The sequence below is a fragment of the Humulus lupulus genome, chromosome 5, assembly GCF_963169125.1.
Source record: "Humulus lupulus chromosome 5, drHumLupu1.1, whole genome shotgun sequence".
NCBI classification, from domain to species: Eukaryota; Viridiplantae; Streptophyta; class Magnoliopsida; order Rosales; family Cannabaceae; genus Humulus; species Humulus lupulus.
The window spans coordinates 94,815,542-94,835,116 of NC_084797.1; the positions used below are offsets into that span (position 1 = coordinate 94,815,542).

Below are 19,575 nucleotides of genomic sequence, written 5' to 3' on the forward strand. Positions count from 1 at the left end.
AACTGGGTTCCGTTATCCTACACGATCTTCTTTGGCAGCCCAAATCGGCAGACTATATTCTTAACCACAAAGTCAAGGACCCTCTTTGATGTAATTGTAGCCAGGGGCTCTGCTTCTGTCCATTTTGTGAAGTAGTCAATAGCCACCACCGCATAGCGAAGTCCCCCTTTTCCCATGGGCAGGGCACCAACTAAATCAATTCCCCAGACCGCGAATGGCCATGGGGACGAGATCATCTTCAGCTCGACTGGAGGGGCTCGGGCGACTGTGGCAAACCGCTGGCACCTGTCGCACTTTTGGACATAGGAAAACGAATCTTTCGACATAGTGGGCCAATAATATCCTTGCCTTAATATCTTCAAGGCTAGGTTTTGCCCCCCAGCATGATCTCCACAAAACCCCTCATGGATTTCCCGCAGAATAATTTTCGCTTCGCCTGGCAGAACACACCGTAGGAGAGGTAAAGAAAAACCACGTCGGTATAACGTCCCGTCTACCATTGTATACCTCGGAGCTTGGTAAAGTACCCTTCTTGCGTCGTTTCGCTCTTCAGGTAACTTTCCTGTTGTGAGGTACTCGACTATGGGAGTCATCCAGGTCAACCTGGTGTCGATGATTTGACCTCCCTCCCGGCTTTCTCTATGCTTGACCTTTCCAAGAATTCCACCGGTACCAGGCCCAAGGTTTCGGCCTCCCCGGAGGTGGCGAGCTTTGCTAAGGCGTCAGCATTGGTGTTCTGCTCCCGAGCTATCTGTTCAACTAGGTTGTGCTCGAATGCGGCAACTTCGTATTTACCTTGGCCAGGAAGGCCGCCATCTTGGTTCCCCGTGCCTGGTATTCTCTTAACACCTGGTTTACCACGACCTGGGAATCGCTATAGCACAGGATGGAGCTAGTCTTCAGCTCCCAGGCCACCCTTAGTCCAGCCAATAAGGCTTCGTATTCGGCCTCGTTGTTGGATGCCTCGAATCCAAATCGCAGTGGGAGTGGAAATGATGTCCCTCCGGGGATATCAGAATGACTCCAGCTCCGGATCCATTCTCGTTGGATGAACCGTCCACAAAGACTTATCACGAGGCTCGCATCGGTTCTTCCACTGGTTCCTCTTGGAATCTCGTGCACTCTAGTACAAAATCAGCCAAAGCATGGCTTTTGATCGCATTTCACGACATGTACAGTATCTCAAATTGTCTGAGCTCGATAGCCCACTTCAAAAGACACTCCGATGCCTCAGGTTTCTGCAAACCCTGCCTTAAAGGTTGATCGGTTATGACATGGATAGAGTGGGACTGGAAGTATGGCCTGAGCTTTCTGGAGGCCGTAAGGAGGCAGAAGGCCATCCTTTCCATCACCCGATACCTAGACTCGGCCCCGAGAAGCCTCTTGCTAATGTATTATACTGGCTTCTGAGACCGGTCCTCCTCACGAACCAGCACGGCGCTAGCTACATCTTCCGTTATAGCTAGGTAGAGATGAAGAGGCTCTCCTGCATCTTTCCTCGGGCTATTGTTTCACGTTTTCCAGGGTTTCAACTTTGACACGGGCAGTTTGAGAAGCTCGGAACGCCCTCTTGAAAAAAAAAATTCCACGAGCTGATGGACTGCTTTTTACACTGCTTGAACCATTGCATAGCTGGCCCAGTCAAGGTGGAAGGGAATATCAAACACCTTAGCTCGAGGTCGATGTTATGGGCCATCATCAGGGTCTTGAACATACCCAAATGATCTGACGGGTCTCCGTCTCCATCGAACTTAGACAGGTGGGGCATCCGAAAACCCGGCGGGTATGTTGTGGCTGCTATGCTGGGGGCGAAAATCTCGAGTTCGTCCCCCGAGTCATACTCATCTCTTTCCTTTTCTGACAAGAGCTTCTTCATCAGCTCCTCCATCTGAGCTAAACGCTCTAGGGTTTGGTCCTTACTTCCTTGGTAGTTCTATGGCTGTTCAACAGCTCTAGTTCCATTGTAAGAGTTAGGCGGGTTATTGTCCCTCCAAGATTGAGCTTGGTTAGGTGGGACATTCCCACTGTCACGTACTTCGAAAAGACCATCCCCTCGGTGAGCATGACTTCCATTTCTAGCTGGATCCCCCCTTTACGAGTTGAGGCGATCTCGAAGGTCGGCCCGAGGGGTGGCCCAAGGGCTTTCCGCCGAACTCAAGCGATTGCGCAGGTCTTCACCGGATCTGCCACTTCTGTGGCTCCCAGTCCAGTAACTCCCATTGGAAAATCTTGGAACCCGCTGTTGGGGGTGAGGATCTGGGACCTCCCCGCACGCTCGAATGCGATGGGAATGACTGGCGGAATGAGGATTTCTTTTGCTGCTCCCGTGTGCTGGAATGTCCTAAACTGGAAGACAAGGAGATGGATATCTTATCGGTGACGGGGGGTGCCTAACTGGTGACGTGATCCTAGTCCCGTCCGGGCGGATCAAATTAGCTCGTGGCTGTTCTACTCTACCATCTCCAGCATTCTGTGCTAGGCAGTCGGATCGCGGCATGAGAGGGCTGGTTGGAGCAGTCTGTCTTCACGAGCCTTCTCCGGATCTCCTTCGCGAGCTGCCACAAGCTCTCCTGTGAGCGTTCGACGGTGGAATTGAGCTAGGAGTCAAGGTTCGGACTGACTGACTGAATTGCTTATTGGCTCTGGGAAACTCCTCAAACTTAGTTTCCTGGTTGTGGCGTGATGTGGGTGCATAACTGGGGTTTGAGGTTCTGACCGATCGACTGGGCTTGGACCGATTATCCCTGTGGGACTTATGAGTCCCACTTTGTCTCTTTCCGTCGTTAACATCGGTCGTAAGAAGGGGTAGTCGGGCCAAGACTTCTTCGATTTTCTTGCTTGCTTTGGATAGCTGACTCCTCAACTGTATGTTTTCCATCTCTATCGCCGTCAGGAAACCCGGGTTTGGATTTGGCGATCGGGGCGCCGAACTCCTGGTGTTGTCCTGGCCCATCAGCCGCTTTGCCGATCACTGTTGGATCTCAGGATTTTGTTCATCGGATGTGGTGGCATGGTGGGTCTCTTGCCATCATGTTGATTCGCCTCGTTGCCATGTCTCGAACGAGTAACTACCATGATCAGGGTTTTGCAATAGCACCAATCTAAATCCTCTCAATGAAAGCACCAAACTGTTGACGCAGTTCTTAGGGAACAAGTAATTATACGAATAAATAGGATGGATTAGTGCAAATTGGAGAACCGTAATATGAAAATTACTATAGATGATCACTCCTTTCTTTTTGAGGTGGTTCAAAGGTTAAAAGCCCTCTAGTCCACCAGGAGATATTATTGGTATCTCTTGACTATTTCTTAAAGAGTGTTTTCTTACAAAAATATGCCCACCCCTTGCCCTACCTAGGGTCTCGGTATTTATTGGAAGAAGATATTTGGGTTGGCAATGGGGTCATCCCGTGATCTCTTTATCCTTCATGTCCTGTCTGTGACACTGATGATTAATTCTTGAACTTTGTAGTGAAGTGTGGTCTAATCAATAGGTAAGGAGGGATAATGGGCCGCATGGCCCAAATCAGGCGTGGGATGTCCAAACACGCACGTTTATACTGCGTGTTTGAGAATTCGGGAATAGAATAGACATGTGATGTCTAATTTATGCACATTTATATTGCGTGGTTGACTTTACAAGGGTTCAGATGTCAGGTCTCTGCTGCATCACGAGCTTATGACACTCATACTCTAGCTACATGATGCCTCCGTGTAGCAGTTAACACTCTAATCAGCTCGGGATGTGGAAAAGGACGCCCGCAACACATAGCTCCGGGGGGACGATCTACACGTTTCAGATCGAATTAGGCCTTTTTCTAGCTCGCCAATATGTGCAGATATTTAGGGCGTACAAATTTTATTATAATTTCAAAAATTATAATTAATTAAATTTCGAAATTATTTAATATAATTTCAAAAATTATACAATAATTAAATAGTAATTAATTTTGTTAACTACAACTAATTTGTAATTAATTAATTAATCACTATTATCATATAATTGCATATTTGGCCTGAAGAACAATTTCTTTTTAAATATGTCTTTAAACTATTTTTCCCTTCATATCAACTCTTACCTTGAACAGTGTTGATAGAGCCGCTATGGGGACCTATGGACCTATAATTCCAAGCTCCAATAAATTTGAGATTATTAATTAAACTCCTTAATTAAATAATCTTAATTTATTAATCTCATGATTATTCCACTATAAATATGAGACTGCACTCTTGTAATTATAGACATTTCATTAACTTAGTACTTTATAATCATAAAGCATCCATTGATATAATCATTGCATACAACTTGACCCTCTAATAATGGTTCATAATTAATCAGGAATAAAATTACCGTTTTACCCTTTTAATTATCTCTTGTTTCCTTAAGTACCATTGACTTTACTAGTGAAGGTTAATTCATAACTAAATTATGAATTTGAGCTCAATAACCTTTCCGTCCCAAAAGTCAACCCTTAAGAGAACCATCATTCAATCTCTTGCGAGAAGGCATAGATTCCATATCTGTACACTATGTCCCCAGCATCTACATTAATGAGTTCCAAAAACAAAAGTTTCTAGCCTGATCATTCTGACAGACCCTAACAAGTGAATCAAAGATCTCATATAACATAAATAGGAGTTCATAGTAACTTCAGGATTAAGATCTATTTGTATATGATCATCAGTTAATATATTTAATTAATACTTCGAAACGGTATTTAACTAAGTATTAACAAACATATCTGGTCCAGTTCTATATATTCTCTAATATATAAAGCACCTCCACCAAAAGTTTCCTACCACACTAGTGATCCGGATATAGATCACATGTATTCATAATACTAGTGGACCGTACTTGTAGTAATTAATCTAAAGATTCCATAACTTTATTTTACTGCGAACTATTCAAGTTCATTTATCTCAAACACAATCCTCCCGTACCAATACGTGTTTGAGATCACATATATGAACCTAGGAATTTTCCTGATATTTACATAATATTATCACAGAATAATATAGTCCATAAAATATATGCATAACAAATTCAATTTATTCATTTATTTCATTAAAACAATGTCTATGTAACGACCCAAATTTCCTAATAAGGTTTAGGACCTTGATTAGGAGGCCGGGAGGGCCATAATTGAATTATTGTATTATTATATGGTTATATGCATGATTGTGTGGGTCATATTATTATATGATGATAAAGGCATGCATGGGACTATATATACTCTGCTGTGAGGGCATTATGGTAATTTGGCTCATTGAGAGCGTAATTGTGTATTTGTGTGTATATTGGTAGGTTAATGTTGAGACCACATTATTATGTGGATATATTTGTGATCAGTGACTCGAGACGATCCTAGTGAGCAAAGTAGCGGAAAAGTCATAACGGGGATTTATACCCGGCTCGGGGTGAGCTCAGTGGTGTAAATGGGAATTTAGTGGATAAGCTGGAGATTATTATGACATTGAGGAATGCTATTGGGGATTAGTAAGGTATCGGGAATTAAGCGGGAAATAATAGAGACATTCGAGGAAGTAGCGGGAATTAGGTAAAGTGACTAAAATGCCCTTAAGTGGACTAAAGGACTAGAGTTAATAGGGAGGGCATAAAGGTCATTTGACTTTTGAGGATGGGTATTACTGAAAGGTTTCAAGTTAGTGGAATTTGTAGAATATGAAAGAAGTCTGAAAAAGAAGGGAAAAGAAAGAGGGAAAGCAGAGGGAGTTTCTCTAAGTCGGTTTGCACTTTCCTTCACTTGTTTTTTTGAGAATTTCTGGAGTAAAGCTTAGAGGGGAGCTGGGATAACTAAACATCAAGGATCTTGACCTAAGACTAAGGAATTGACAGAGGTTTAGCAGGGTTTCACCAACACTTGAGGTAAGGTTCTAGAGTTCATCCATTTCTATTTCTGGTTTTTAAGTTATGGTGCTTGAGTTGAATTGAATGGAACTTTGGGGAATTCAGGCTTAAGACTGAGGAGAAGCAAGCCAAGAAGGTTTAGAGACAGCTTGTGGTCGAAATTCTATCAAAGGTATAAAGCCTAAACTCTAACTTTGTTGTTCAGCTGGTTTTGATTGAGTTTTGGAGCTTAGGACTGGCTATGGTGAATTCTGAGTTTTTGGATGCATGTGCTTGAGTTCTAGATGTTTGGGGTGCTTGGGATGAGTGGAATATGGTCATGAGGTTGTTTTTGAGATTGGGAAAGAGTTGGAAGAGTTTTGGTTCGGGTTGGTTTGAGAAAATCGCAGAGGAGTAAAATTGGTGTAAATCTGTCTGTGACTAGCGCTACAGCGCTAGCCTTTGGGCGCTGTAGCGCTAGGCCAAGTTTGCTGAGGGATTTTGGGTTCTGTTTGTAGCGCCCTCCCACGAGCGCTGTAGCGCTACCCTGCTTCCTGAAGTGGATTTTAGGGTTGTTTGCAAGGGTTTTTGACCTAAGGTTTGGGGTTTGGTTCCACCACCTTGTTTGGTGGAACTAGGACTTTCCGAGGGCTCGGGATTGGCCCCGGGGCTAGGTTTTGAACTTGGGAATTTATAATGACTTTGGCCATGATTGTGATTAGGTAAGTGCTAGGGCTCGAGGGGGGATCATGCTCAAGGAGTCACGTGATCAAAGCTAGTGAAAAAGGTAAGAAAGCTGCACCTGATTATGTGGTTAGGTAGGGACTAGGTGTTCCCTATGCTTGTATGCATTGCTATGTGAATGTGATTAACCATGTGAACGCGATGGGACTAAGAGCTCCCTCCATTTGTATATCATGTCGTGTGATGGTGTTATTATGCCATGGGACATGCGATTACCGGCCTAAGGGTGTCGGAATCAATATTTGCGCACTGGGGCACGGCTCGGCCACTGGTAGCTGAGGCAGCTTACTTATCACTGAGCTCGGTTAAGCTGGCCGGAGTCAGTGAGTATTACACTGGGGGCGGCCCTAATGAGCCGAAGACAGTGTGTTAAATAGAGGGTGCGACTAAGGGCGCCAACCCTGAATTGTTATTTGATGGTTATGACAATCTATTGATTATGAATGTGAATATTGTGTTATGAGTATAGTTGGTTGACTGTTTGGATGACAATTTGTTATTACTGATTAGATAAGTGTTATGAAATATCGAATTCTTAGTTGAGCATTGTGAAATATTAGATAAGTGTTGCTGGTCTTGCTATGTTATTATGCTTTCTTGCTGGGCCTTGGCTCACGGGTGCTACGTGGTGCAGGTAAAGGCAAGGGTAGGCTGAATCAACCATGAGTTGGAGAGCTCTGGGGGCGAGGTGTACATTGTCAGCTGCTCGGCCGCCACGGTCGAGGAAATTGTACAGGAACGGAAATCTAAAATGTATATTTTGCCATTAGAGTGGCTTGAACTACTTGTAACTTCTAGAATTTGTTGTAACTAAGACACCTAAACCCTGTTTTGAGTCTCTGTGTATTAATCCGTCGATTTTAATGAAAATAGCCTGTTTGTGACCAAAATCTTTTTATTCTTACTCTGACAATGATATAGAATTTGCACTTTGTCTGAATGACTTGGTTAGCAAGTCTTGCGCTATTTTAAACACACAGTGTAACGGTCTTGGTTATCCAGGGCGTTACAGTCTATTACATATGCTTTCAGGGCACATTTCCAACAAAATGCGTAGTTAAAGAAATAATTAAGTGGTAAATAATTTTGCTTTCTAAATTTCAAAGTAAAGGCAATGAGATAAGCAAGTAGAATTTATTCATTTTTAAACGTTTAATTTTAAGAACACTTCCACGTATGCTTGTTACATGAAAATGTATTTTTACGTTAAAAAATACGCCTATTATTCAAACATGTGATTTCATGTTGTAACCATGGAAGATTGATTGATAGAATTAACAATATTCTTTTATGATTTTATGTAGAATTATTGTATGTTTGTAATTGTAGTGGAATTTGTGCCACGTGTGCATGGTCAATTCACACATGGGGAATGTATGTTGGACATGAGTATTCTTACGTGATTTTAAAGATGAACGTTTGATTATGATTATAGGCTCATTGTGACGTTTTCGCACTGTACTTTGCTCGGACCTAAAATAAGGAAGTTAGATAGAATTTTTCTATGTTTTACGCTACGAAAGGTATGATTTGTTATTCTTACGTGATTTAAAAGATGAACATTTTATTATGATTATAGGCTCGTTGAGACGTTTTCGCACTTTACTTTGCTCGGACCTAAGGTAAGGAAGTTAGACAAAAAATTTCTATGTTTTATGCTACGAAAGGTATGATTTGTTATGTTGCAAGAAATAAAGTGCTATGGAAATGGAAGTTCTATGTTTTACAATTTCATGATTAGCCAAGTGTTAAGAAAAGTGAAATTCTATGTTGATATGTTACGTTAAGACAAGTATTATGAGGCATGTGATTTCTATGTTTTGATGTGGATTGTGTTACATGCGCTTGTGTGATGAATGAAAAGAAAAGGTTGCTAGCGTGCTGAACGTGATGCAACAAAGGAGTTACTAAGGATATGACGTAACTCAAAGGGTGGACGCACCAAGGTTATTCAAGGACTTGAGATCCTGTTTACCTCATAGAGGAGGTCTTACCAGCCTATATTTCTACTGGTTACCTCAAGATGTGACATGGACAATAGAGGTTCCATGACCATAAGGAGTGGGTAACTACACTAATTGACCCTATGCAGCCCTATATTTATAACTCTAACCCTTAGTTAAAGTTTTTCACATTTTTGACTCTTTAAGACAAAATTACCCCTTTGTTAAACAAATAATTAGAAACAACTCTATTTCAGTTTCTTACTCTTCTCATCCCCTTCCCGTTGAAAACCCTCCCTCCCAAACCCAACTATCTTCCCGTCGAACCTGCGGTGGTGTTGTTGTCTCTTTCCAACACCCACCTCATCCCACACCGATGCATGTCCTCCAGTTGCGTCGTCATCTCCACAGCAACCTTTTTTTCTTACCCATTTCGTTTTCAGCCCCTTTTACACTCTTCCTTCTCTCTCTCTCAAATCTACCACAGCCCCCATCCCCTCTGCTTGCTCCCGACCCCACGAACCCACATTGCTGCCTCGCCGTGCTTCGCAGCCATATCGTCGAGCCCACGTCGCCGGAGCCCAAGGTTTACAACACCTAAGACCCCACACTCCCCTTGCAAGCCGGATACCCTAGCCCAAGGTATTGTTGTTAGGATCCCTTGTTGTTATATTATTTATGACTCCTTTTTTTATTTTGAATTTGTCATATTGATGCTTTGAGATTTGATTGTTGTGGTTGGAAACATGTTAGAAGAATGTAAGGTTTGGACTTTGGTTAAATTTCTAACTACTCGAGGCATGTTTTAATTGGGAAATAAGGAGTGAATTTAGTGTGAATCATGTGTGAAGTGAAGTTGTTATGAACCATGTGTAATTTCAGTGTGAACAATGTGTGAAATTGGTGTGAACCATGTGTGATTGTGGTGTGAATTTAGTGTGAACCATGTATGAAGTGAAGTTGGTGTGAACCATGTGTGATTTCAGTGTGAATAGTGTGTGAATTTGGTGTGAATAGTGTGTGAACGATGTTCGAACTATGTTTCGAAATTATGGTGAACAATGTGAGAATGATGTGTAATCATGTGTGAATTTGGTGTGAATGGTGTGTGAACCATGTTCTGAACTTATGGTGAATAATGTGTGAATTATAAAAGGAAACTACACTAACTAACCCTATTATAAAACTGCACGGCCTCAATTTCTAGTGTGTATATATCTCTTTTTGTTTATTGGAATAAATTTATTAGCATATTATATATGATATATAAGTGAAAATCAATTGTGGAAGGAACTTGTAACTCAAATGCACTAGTTTGTTATCAAATATATGAATGAGTATCATCAAATGCCAAACATGCTAAAAGTGGCTAAAGAATAGGTACCATATTTATCTCCATTATTTTTAATTGAATCCTTATGGAGTGTGTACTTCACAACAATTTATGATCTTTTAATGTTTATATGTGAATTTAATTGAAAAACTAGTATCTTTTAATGATATAGAAAAACTCATTTGAAATATCATTTTATTTCTGCAAAATGCAAGTATTATTTTTTTAGGTTTTGGGTTTTTGATTGAGAAATATCTTAGCTCAAGCAAGACCAACAGTGGGATGGCTTATGGATTATTATGTGTATATATTTGTTAAATACTACCTTTGTTAGAATTTTGTGTGAACAAAGGTGAATTTATTGTGAACTATGTCTGAATTTGGTGTGAATTATGTGTGAGGTTGGTGTGAATTTGGGTGAGTTATGCGTGAACCATGTGTGAATATATCTTAGTTATGTATTAAGCGCTTAATTTAATTTACCTTTTCAGATGTCACTCCTCATATTTCCTACTGAAAGGCATTATCCAGCAAAGGTTGCGTATAGGGGAGGGAGCATTATGAGTACAATAATAGCAAAGTTCACGACATTTGACTTGTTGGAACAAGCGAAACAGTCACCATTCAAGCAATTCTTCTTAGCTCCGCCTCTACAATATTCTGGAGTTATTATTCACCAGTTACTGCTTAGGAGAGTTGTTGGTAGAGGAAAGAACGAATACTGCTTGAATTTTAATATTTGTGGTCAGAATACAAGGTTTGGAATTAGTGAATTTGGTTTGATCACTGGATTGAATTGTGGAATTTCTCCGGATCAGGCAATGTATAAAGAAATGACCAAGAGTAAAAGAGTTCTCCAGACATACTTGAACAATAAAGAATGTTTGTTTTCTGAAGAGTTGGAAGATGGATTCAAAAGGTGCGATGTGTAAGAAGACGTATGGAAATTAGGTCTATGTTTTTTGGTAGACTCTCTTTTATTACCTAGTGAACCAAAGAAGAAATGCTTTATTGATGTCCTTTCCATGGTGGAAAATGAAGATGACTTCTTCAACTATCCTTGGGGGAGATTATCGTACGAGAAGACATTATTCGGCTTGACAAAAGATATGGAAAGGCTAAGGAATAAATACTTGAAGAATGTTGAGCAAAAGAGAAAAAGACCAGCACCTCAGTACACAATTTATGGTTATGCCATTGCTCTGCAATATTGGGCCTATGAAATTTTCACAAAGTTCTCTGCATTTGCTAATCAACAACCCCTTGCCTTTCCAAGAATGCTTAGCTGGTCAGCGCATAAAATGCTGAAAGAGAAAGATATTGAAGGTGTATTTAAGAAAAAAAGTGTACGTCGTTAAGATTTTATTTGAGTTTGTGATTTATAAGTAATGTTTATACCTTATTAATTTATTATTTTGTTGCAGAATCTTGTGAAGGCCACGCTCAATCCAAGACCTGAAGAGAAAGAATTTCATGACTATATTATTCAAGGACCAGATGAACTACCCATGGGTTGTGTTATTAGCTTTGTAGACGATGATGTGGAATTGGAGTTTGAAAGGGAAGAACGTGAGGAATCTCCCACAAAGCCTGATGTAGCAGATGGGCATCGTCACGAGCAAGACCAGAAAGAGATACCAACTCCAATTAACACCCACCATGAAAAGTAATTAGCTGATATTGAAACTTTGAAAAGTAACCAACAAAGAATGGAGGAGAAGTTGGATTATCTAATTGAATTGGTGCTCTCGCAATGTAAAGGTAGTCATTCTGAGGATTCAGTATCAGATGAGCATCTTGCTTCACCACACCGTACATTTATTATGGAGCACGTTGTTGGAGAAGATAGCCCTAATTGTAAGGTGATATCTCCTGAAGATATGCCTGGGGTGGAATTCAAGAGAGGGAGGGTTCCAACGAAAAGAATTTTTGGTGCCGAGTTTACTGATCCAACTAGGAAGAAAAAGAAAGCAGAGACAATTGTAACTGATCCTTGTGAAATTAATCCCCTACAACCATATGACGAAAAGCAAATGAGACGTTTTAAGAAATGGGTAATTGGTTTAAAAAAGAATGATAAGCCTATTTCTCTCTTGGCTGGTTCGTGCACGGCGGAATGGTTTATTCAGCTACTTACACCACGTATATGGCTGGACGGACTGGTAAGACTACTGAAATAATTTTTTTTTAAAATATATATAATTTGAATGTGATGTATATATACTTATAATATTTGGCATGCAACACATTGATGCAGCTTTAGGGTTGATGAAAGAACGAGTGTACACTTACAAGAAGACTTACTCCGAACGATTCACCATCGTGGATTCTATGTTCCAATAGTTCTTCGAACCACATTGGGAACAATTCAACAAGAGTAAAATCAAATTAAGCTACATTTGGCCAAAAGAAGTGCTTGTTTACTTGGTAGGTGATGATAACAATTTCAAAAGGAGTTGGAAGGACATTGACGATGTGTTTACCCCGATTAATTTTTTTGGGACACATTGGGTGTTGTTAGAGATATCATTGACAAGCTATCTTATAAAAGCTTATGACTCCAATATCACTGTGGTCTCCAACAAGGAGTTTGAGAATAAAATGAGCAGATGGGGAAAAATGCTACCATTTCTAATTCAATCCAGTGGGCTGTTAGGCCATAGGAAAGATGTCCAACTACAAGCAGAGAAAGTTCGTTTTGAGTTCACAAGATTTGGCACGGAAAAAAGTGCCACAGAACAAAACTAGGTATAACTCTGTTAAGCATATTTATATTGCAAATAATCACTATGCTCTTCCAATAATTAAAAAACTTTATTTCCTTTGCAGTGGCGATTGTGGGGTATATGTCATCAAACATTTGGAGTACTTGCTAGCCAAAAAACCGCTATCCAAAGTAAATGACAACAACATGGATTTCTTTAGAAAAAAGACTTGTTTAGATTTGTTTCACCATAACTTACAACCATAGTTGTCTTTTATTTAAATATATGTATCTTACTTTTGAATGTATGAAGAAACTATGTCAACTTCATCTCATTAAATGGTATTGAATGACTTCGTTTAATTCATCTTAATAGTGGAGGGGATAAATCTTTGTCACTTTTGTCTTATTAAGTTATGTGTGAATTGGGTGTGAATTAATGTGAACACGATGTCAATTATGTGTGAATTATGTGTGAACTGCGTGTGAAATATGTGTGAATCAGGTGTGAATCAAGTGTGAACCAGGTGTCAATTATGTGTGAACCGTGTGTGAAATATGTGTGAATCAGGTGTGAACTATGTGTGATTTACGTGTCTGAAACAACAAACTTTAACACAAAAAGTTGTATTACTGAACCAATCGAAAAATTCAAATTCCACAATTGAAGAGTACAAAGTAAAACAATCAAAGTACAAACTAAGCATGTCTAGACGGCGGGGGACAAACAGTGGTGCACGTCACTCGATTGTGGCCCAGGACACCATAACTACTACATCTACGTTGTTTGCTATTCTTCTCACCCTTTGATAAACGCCGTTTCTTCTTTGGACGACCAGCCTTCTGCTTCACTAAAGGAGGAGCTACCATCATACTTCCTATGCCATTTTGTATCACCCAAGATTCTTCATTACCCAGCGTATATACAGATCCACCATAGGATGACAACCATGCTTCAACTGTGTAGAATCTGGAGCATAAACTATATGGACTAATGCCACGATTTCGAGCACCAGCTAGAGCATGTTCACAAGGAAGACCTGTCAAATCAAATCTTCTACAACTACATGTTTTCCTCCTCAGGTCGACATCTCCATCAAGATCACCATCCAATACTGTTATTTCATACTGACTAGACTGAAAAGAAAATGAGGTAGTGGACTTGTCTGCTAACTTTCGCAAATCACCTTCCACTTCTGTGGCAAGAGGACCTGTAGCCGCTGATGCTGCAGTTCGACACTAGAAAAACCATTTTTGTAAAGTGTGCCTCATAAATTCCATGAGACAAGTAATTGGCCACCCACGTTCCTCAGCAATGACATTGTTCCAGCTTTCGGCAATACCTATAGTCATTAAATTATATCGATGATCAGGAAAGAAAGAACGAACCCACTTTTCAAAACCCACTTGATTCTTTAAGTATTGAGAAATTGCAAGATCTTTGAATTTAATCTTCTCAAAATGGCGTAAAAACTCTCACTTTGTATAAGCTTTCACTGCAAGGAATAATTCTTCATGGCAATGGTCAGTTTGGAACTTCGCACGGATATTCATGCTAACATGATGTATACAAGCACCATGGTGTGCCTCAGGAAAATTTTAGTCAAGGCACTTGCTATACTAGTATGTCTATCAGACACGAATACTAGATTCTCCACTTCACCAATCGCTTCCTTCAACCTCAGTAGAAAATACAACCATGAGTCATTATTCTCTGAGTCAACTACTGAAAATGCAATTGGATATATTTGCTTGTTAGCATCTTGTCCCATGGCACATAACAAAGTACCTCCACACTGAGTACTCAAGAAGGTTCCATCTACACATATAATTGGGCGAATATATGTTTTAAACCCCATTATAGAAACACCTAAGGCCATGAAGCAATATTTGAACCTACCTTCATTGTCCATCTGCAAATGAGTAATAGTTCCAGGATTTTTTTGCTCCATCATGTATAGAAATGAGGGAAGTTTCTGAAATGATGATTCTGGTATACCTCTTATGTAAGCCAATGCATGCTCTCGACACCTCCAAGCTTTAGCATAGCTCATATGAACTCCATATGATAAACTCATATCTTTTACAATTGACCTTGGCTTGTAATTAACATTATCACCCTCAAATTTTCTCCTTATGACATGTCCAATAAGCCATGGGGATGCCTGACGGTGATCTTTATTTCGAACATCCAATGAACATGTGTGTTCACCGAAAAATTTACGAACCTCAAACATAGTGGAATTAACCAATTTTGTAGCTCTCAACCTCCATTTGCATTTATCATCAACACATATTGTACACCATATATTTTTCGCAGACTTCTTTACTTTAAACTCAAAGTTTTTCTTTAATGCATAATGATGGAGTTTCATCTTCAACTCTTGCTTGTTCTAAAATATTTGACCCTCTTTTATTTCCCACAAATTGATACTCGAAGAAGATGTCAGTAATTGAGCTGTTGAGGTTGAAGTAGAGCCTTTTTCCCCTTGATTCAACAAAAGTGGAGTACTCCATAGATTATCTTCACCAACCTGTCTTACTTTATGACCTCTATTATTTGAGGAATCATGGCTCTTCAATACTTCATTGGAGGTTGACTGTTGTAAATTATGCTTCACAAGTACATCATTGCAAGTAGGCCTATCAATATTTTCATTATCATCTGAGCTTAATGCATCACTATTATCATCATCACAACTGTCTTCATTGCCATCAATGCAAAAATCATCATTCACTTTGGTTTCAACTAGAGGAATAGTATACAACTCACATGTTTTAGTAACCAAAGGATCATTACTTCTCTTCTCTATAGTAGACACACATAGGGGTATCCGATGATTGATAGATGTTCCTATCTCATCAAGAAAAAAAGCAACATCATCATCATTACTAATCAAAGATGGAGGGATACCTTTACTTCCAAAATGATAGATTACATTTAAGTCAAGATCAATACAAAACTTGTCAGCTCCGATTAAAGTATACAATTGATCAACAAGACTATTGTATGTGCTAGTCTTTGGTACCTTCATACCCTTGCTTTGTTTCGCACTAAATGACCAACCTTCGTTCAAAACTTGTTCCCACGATCCATTATATAACACCACAATATTTATATGTGTTTGACCTGTATAACATATGACAAAAGGTTCGAAATCCAAAAGTTATTAGGTAAAACTAGCCAAAAGAAATAAGAAATAAATGTGTGAAGCAAGCATGTGTGAAGCATGTGTGAACCAAGTGTGAAACGTGTGTGAACCCAGTGTGAATTATGTGTGAACCAAGTTTGAATCATATGTGAACCAAATTTGAATCATGTGTTAAGTACTCGTGAACCAAGTCTGAACCAAGTATGAATCATGGTGAACAAAGTGTGAATAATGTGTGAACAAAGTGTGAACGCAGTGACCTAAATCGCGAAAATGTGAACCAAGTGTGAATAATGTGTGAACAAAGTGTGAACGCAGTGACCTAAATCGTAAAAATCATTCGAAAATTCGTCATCTCAACATAAAATTATTTCCTTTCACAGATTTTTTAGTGTATAGTAGTTCCAAAATTCTATTTAAACTATTACACAAGACACCCATAACCTATAAATAAATAAAAAACTTACTCATTATCAAATCAAATGTTCAAACTTCTTCAAGTTTGGGAGAATCTTCAATCTTCTTCAACTTGGGTGAGAAGAAAAAAAAATTATGATAGATTACATCATTTTCCAAAGCTTCGTGAGAAGAAAAATTGTGATGATTTCTCTTTGATGATGATTTGAGAGAGAGGGAGAAGGAAGAGTGTTTGTTCTCTTTATGAGAGAGAAGGAAGAGAGAGAAGGGGCTGAAGACGAAATGGGAAGGGAAAAAAAGGGAGGAAGAAGCCTAATGTTAATAAGGGTAAGTTAGTCTTTTCACATGGGTATAAGGTTAAAAATATAGAAATATTAATGTGGGGTTAGAGTTAGTATACCCTATAAAATAAGGTCATTTCATGGAGTTTCCCTAAGGAGTATGTTTATGATGTGTGATTGTGATGTATGACTATGTATACGTTTGTGTTTATAAATTAGGAGTATGAAGATGATATGTTTTGCCATGATCAGCGATACATGTTGTCTTGTGTTTTCTTTGATAATGATATATTGTTGTACTTCCTTATTAGGGTTTTACCTCACCCCCTTACTTTCCCCATTTTAGGTAAACAATAGGGTTTCTCCTTGGCACGCGCTATGATGTAGGGATTCCTATGTCTGAGTATGTATGGCATGAGGTGTCTATTAACGTTCAATAATCAATATGAGATCTTAGAATAAAAGAACCTATGTTATGAATTTTATTTTTAATTACATAAGTGGGACGTAAACTTTTATTTTTATTTTATTTCTTAATATCGCATAAAGACGCATTATTTTATTTTTCCTACTATTGGGCCCAATTTGCATGTTTTTTGCTAAGGCCCCACTAAGATTTTTCTTAAAATGGTATATTTCTATTAACTCAGAGTTGAGTGATGTTTTATAAAAGAATAGAATTTGGGCGCGTTTTACAGATAGTATCAGAGACCGTCGTTCATGTTTCCAAAGACCATCCCGATACATGCTAAAGATGGGAAAATCTCACCTCATCGTGTCGTAAGTACTTGTTTTAATTATTAATTGTTTTCTCTCTTTTAAATTTTTATTTTTCTAATTGCAGTATAGAAAGATGTCTCCTGTCATTAGGACCACTAAGAAGCAGTTAATCAAGGAGATCCGCGCTATACCTAAAGTACAACACAACGAGGATCACGATGATTGGAGGATCGCCATACTACAAAAGACAGCAGTGGTTTGTGAGCATATCCAAGGGTTGATTAACAAGAGATGAGCACTACTTTGGTCCATTGAGTAATACTGGGTGTTCAGGGAATCACTGTCTATATATCCCGAGGCTCTCCTTCAGTTGACTATGGTATGGCACGACGTCGCTCTGGAAAATTTTGGACTTCAACACGATCAAATACACTATTTATGACCTCATGGACAATTACGATTTCAATAGTTTAGAGGCAGTCCTGTGTAAGAATGATGATTGAGAGATGGAGGAACGATTCGAGATGGTGCATGACATGGAAGAGGAGATGGTGCGTCGGGAAGTAATACACATCATACTAAAAGTGAGTGTTAGGATGAGGGCATTGGCTAGCGCCCCTCACTACTTCAACTTCTCGAATTACATCTTCGATTACGATTCAGGGGATGAGTCCACGATCAAGGACTAGAGTCCAGCTCAAATTTCCATCAATAAATATTTTTAAATAAAATGGTACTTCCTTAAAGACCCTTAAAAACTTATGGATTCTTTTATGGTCTTATTTAAACACTTTGAAGGATGTTTAATTTATGCGGTCCTTTTGAGAAAACTTGGGGCAGCCCCAACTGCACCGACTGTGGATTTGGCTGTAGAAAACTTTGAAGCATAGGGACGAGGAGTTGGCTCAAGCCAAAAAGGTACCTCAAGTGCCCCAGGTACCGGGTGGCACAGCCTATGCCTCCAATACCACCACCTGCACCACTATTTATGGCTTATGGATTTGAGCAAGTCTATAAACATTTCATGAAGTAAGTCCCACCTAGTTTTGAAGGGAAAGCAGACCCTATGGTGGCAGAAGATTGGTTAAAGTCAGTAGAAGCTATCTTTGACCACATGGACCAGAATGACCATCCAAGGGTTTCGTGTGTAGCTCACCTACTCAAGTTGGATGTAAGAATATGGCGGGATGTGGTGAAGCAGACTCGCGACTTGAACACTATGACATGGGCAAACTTTGTTCAAGCATTTGGCAAGAAGTACTACAGTGCAGCTGTATTGGCAACCAGGGTGGAAAAAATTGTGACTTTTGTTCAAGGTAACTTTTCCAATACCTATTACGCTCAGAAGTTTGTCAGGCTAGCTTGTTTTGCACTTGAAATAGTACCAACCGAAGCCATGCAGGTCCAAAGGTTTATGAGGGGACTTATGCCTATGATTGCTAGAGATGTCAAGATGACCGATGGTTAGTTATGTTGTGGTTTTGGATAAGGCACTTGAAGTAGAGTACTTGGAGGACTGCATATGAAAGGACAAAGTTGCAAGAACAGAGGCCAACAGAAACAAGGGTTTTCATGAGGGCAACAAGAGGAAGGTCCGTGAAGGACAGAGCAGTGGAAATGACAATAGGCTTAGACCCCCGGCCATGAGTAGAAAAAATCATAACCACCACAACAATAGTAACATTCAAAATAATGATCGTAACCACAGAAATCACTAGAACAACAAAGTTCAGCACCCCAGGTGCCCTAAATGCTCGCGTCAACATTTAGGTGAATGTTATGCCGACACCAACAAGTGTTACAAGTGCAGTTAGCCAGGCCATCTGAAGAAAGATTGCCCACAGTGGAAAGTGGGAGAAGAGTAGGGCGTTAACAACAATCTAGTGCCAGCAAGAATCTTTGCATTGACTGAAAAGGAAGTAGCCAATAGTAACACTGTGGTCATAAGTCAGCTCCCTATTTCTAGTATGATATGTAGAGTCCTCATTGATTCTAGAGCACTCACACATATGTTGCTATGAATGTAATTGGTAAACTGGTAAGCCTTGTAAATTGTTTGAGCGTAGTTTTAGTACAATGTTACCATTAGGAGACATTATGTCATCAACTAGGTGGTTATAGTCAGCCTCTATAATAGTTGAGGGCAGAGAGTGCCCAACAGACATCATTGAGTTAGAGATAACAAACTATGACGCTATACTTGGCATGGATTGGTTAGCCAAATATGGAGAACCAATAGACTATCGACAAAAGACCGTAGAGTTTATACCAAAGGAAGGAGAACTTTTTTCTTTTAAGGGAGAAGCGATGGGATTTCATACACCCATTATATCGGAATTGGAAGCTAGGAACATGATGTAGTAGGGGTGTTTGGCATATCTGGCAAATGTGGTGGATAAATGTATGGAGACGGAATTGAAACCAGAAAATTTT

At 39.7% G+C, this 19,575-nt stretch overlaps 2 protein-coding genes across 2 annotated transcripts; one reads left to right on the plus strand and one right to left on the minus strand.

The window, feature by feature from the left end:
- Positions 1-13,271: 13,271 nt before the first annotated feature.
- On the minus strand, positions 13,272-14,947 carry LOC133779305 (uncharacterized). The gene is made up of 3 exons (XM_062219280.1): positions 14,473-14,947; positions 14,144-14,391; positions 13,272-13,811 (listed from the first exon to the last, which is right to left on the minus strand). Exons 1-3 carry the CDS (start codon positions 14,945-14,947, stop codon positions 13,272-13,274), a joined length of 1,263 nt encoding a protein of 420 aa, XP_062075264.1.
- Positions 14,948-18,208: 3,261 nt separating this feature from the next.
- On the plus strand, positions 18,209-18,610 carry LOC133779306 (uncharacterized). The gene has a single exon (XM_062219281.1). The coding sequence runs from the start codon at positions 18,209-18,211 to the stop codon at positions 18,608-18,610; it is 402 nt and encodes a 133-aa protein (XP_062075265.1).
- Positions 18,611-19,575: the final 965 nt, after the last annotated feature.

Coding starts and splice junctions, on each gene's coding strand:
- LOC133779305 (XM_062219280.1), bottom strand. CDS start 14,947: ATGAAACTCCATCATTATGCATTAAAGAAAAACTTTGAGTTTAAAGTA. Junction 14,392..14,472: donor TTTGCAGATGGACAATGAAG/GTAGGTTCAAAT, acceptor TTATATGTGTAG/ATGGAACCTTCTTGAGTACT. Junction 13,812..14,143: donor TGAGGCACACCATGGTGCTT/GTATACATCATG, acceptor TGGTTTTTCTAG/TGTCGAACTGCAGCATCAGC.
- LOC133779306 (XM_062219281.1), top strand. CDS start 18,209: ATGGTGGCAGAAGATTGGTTAAAGTCAGTAGAAGCTATCTTTGACCAC.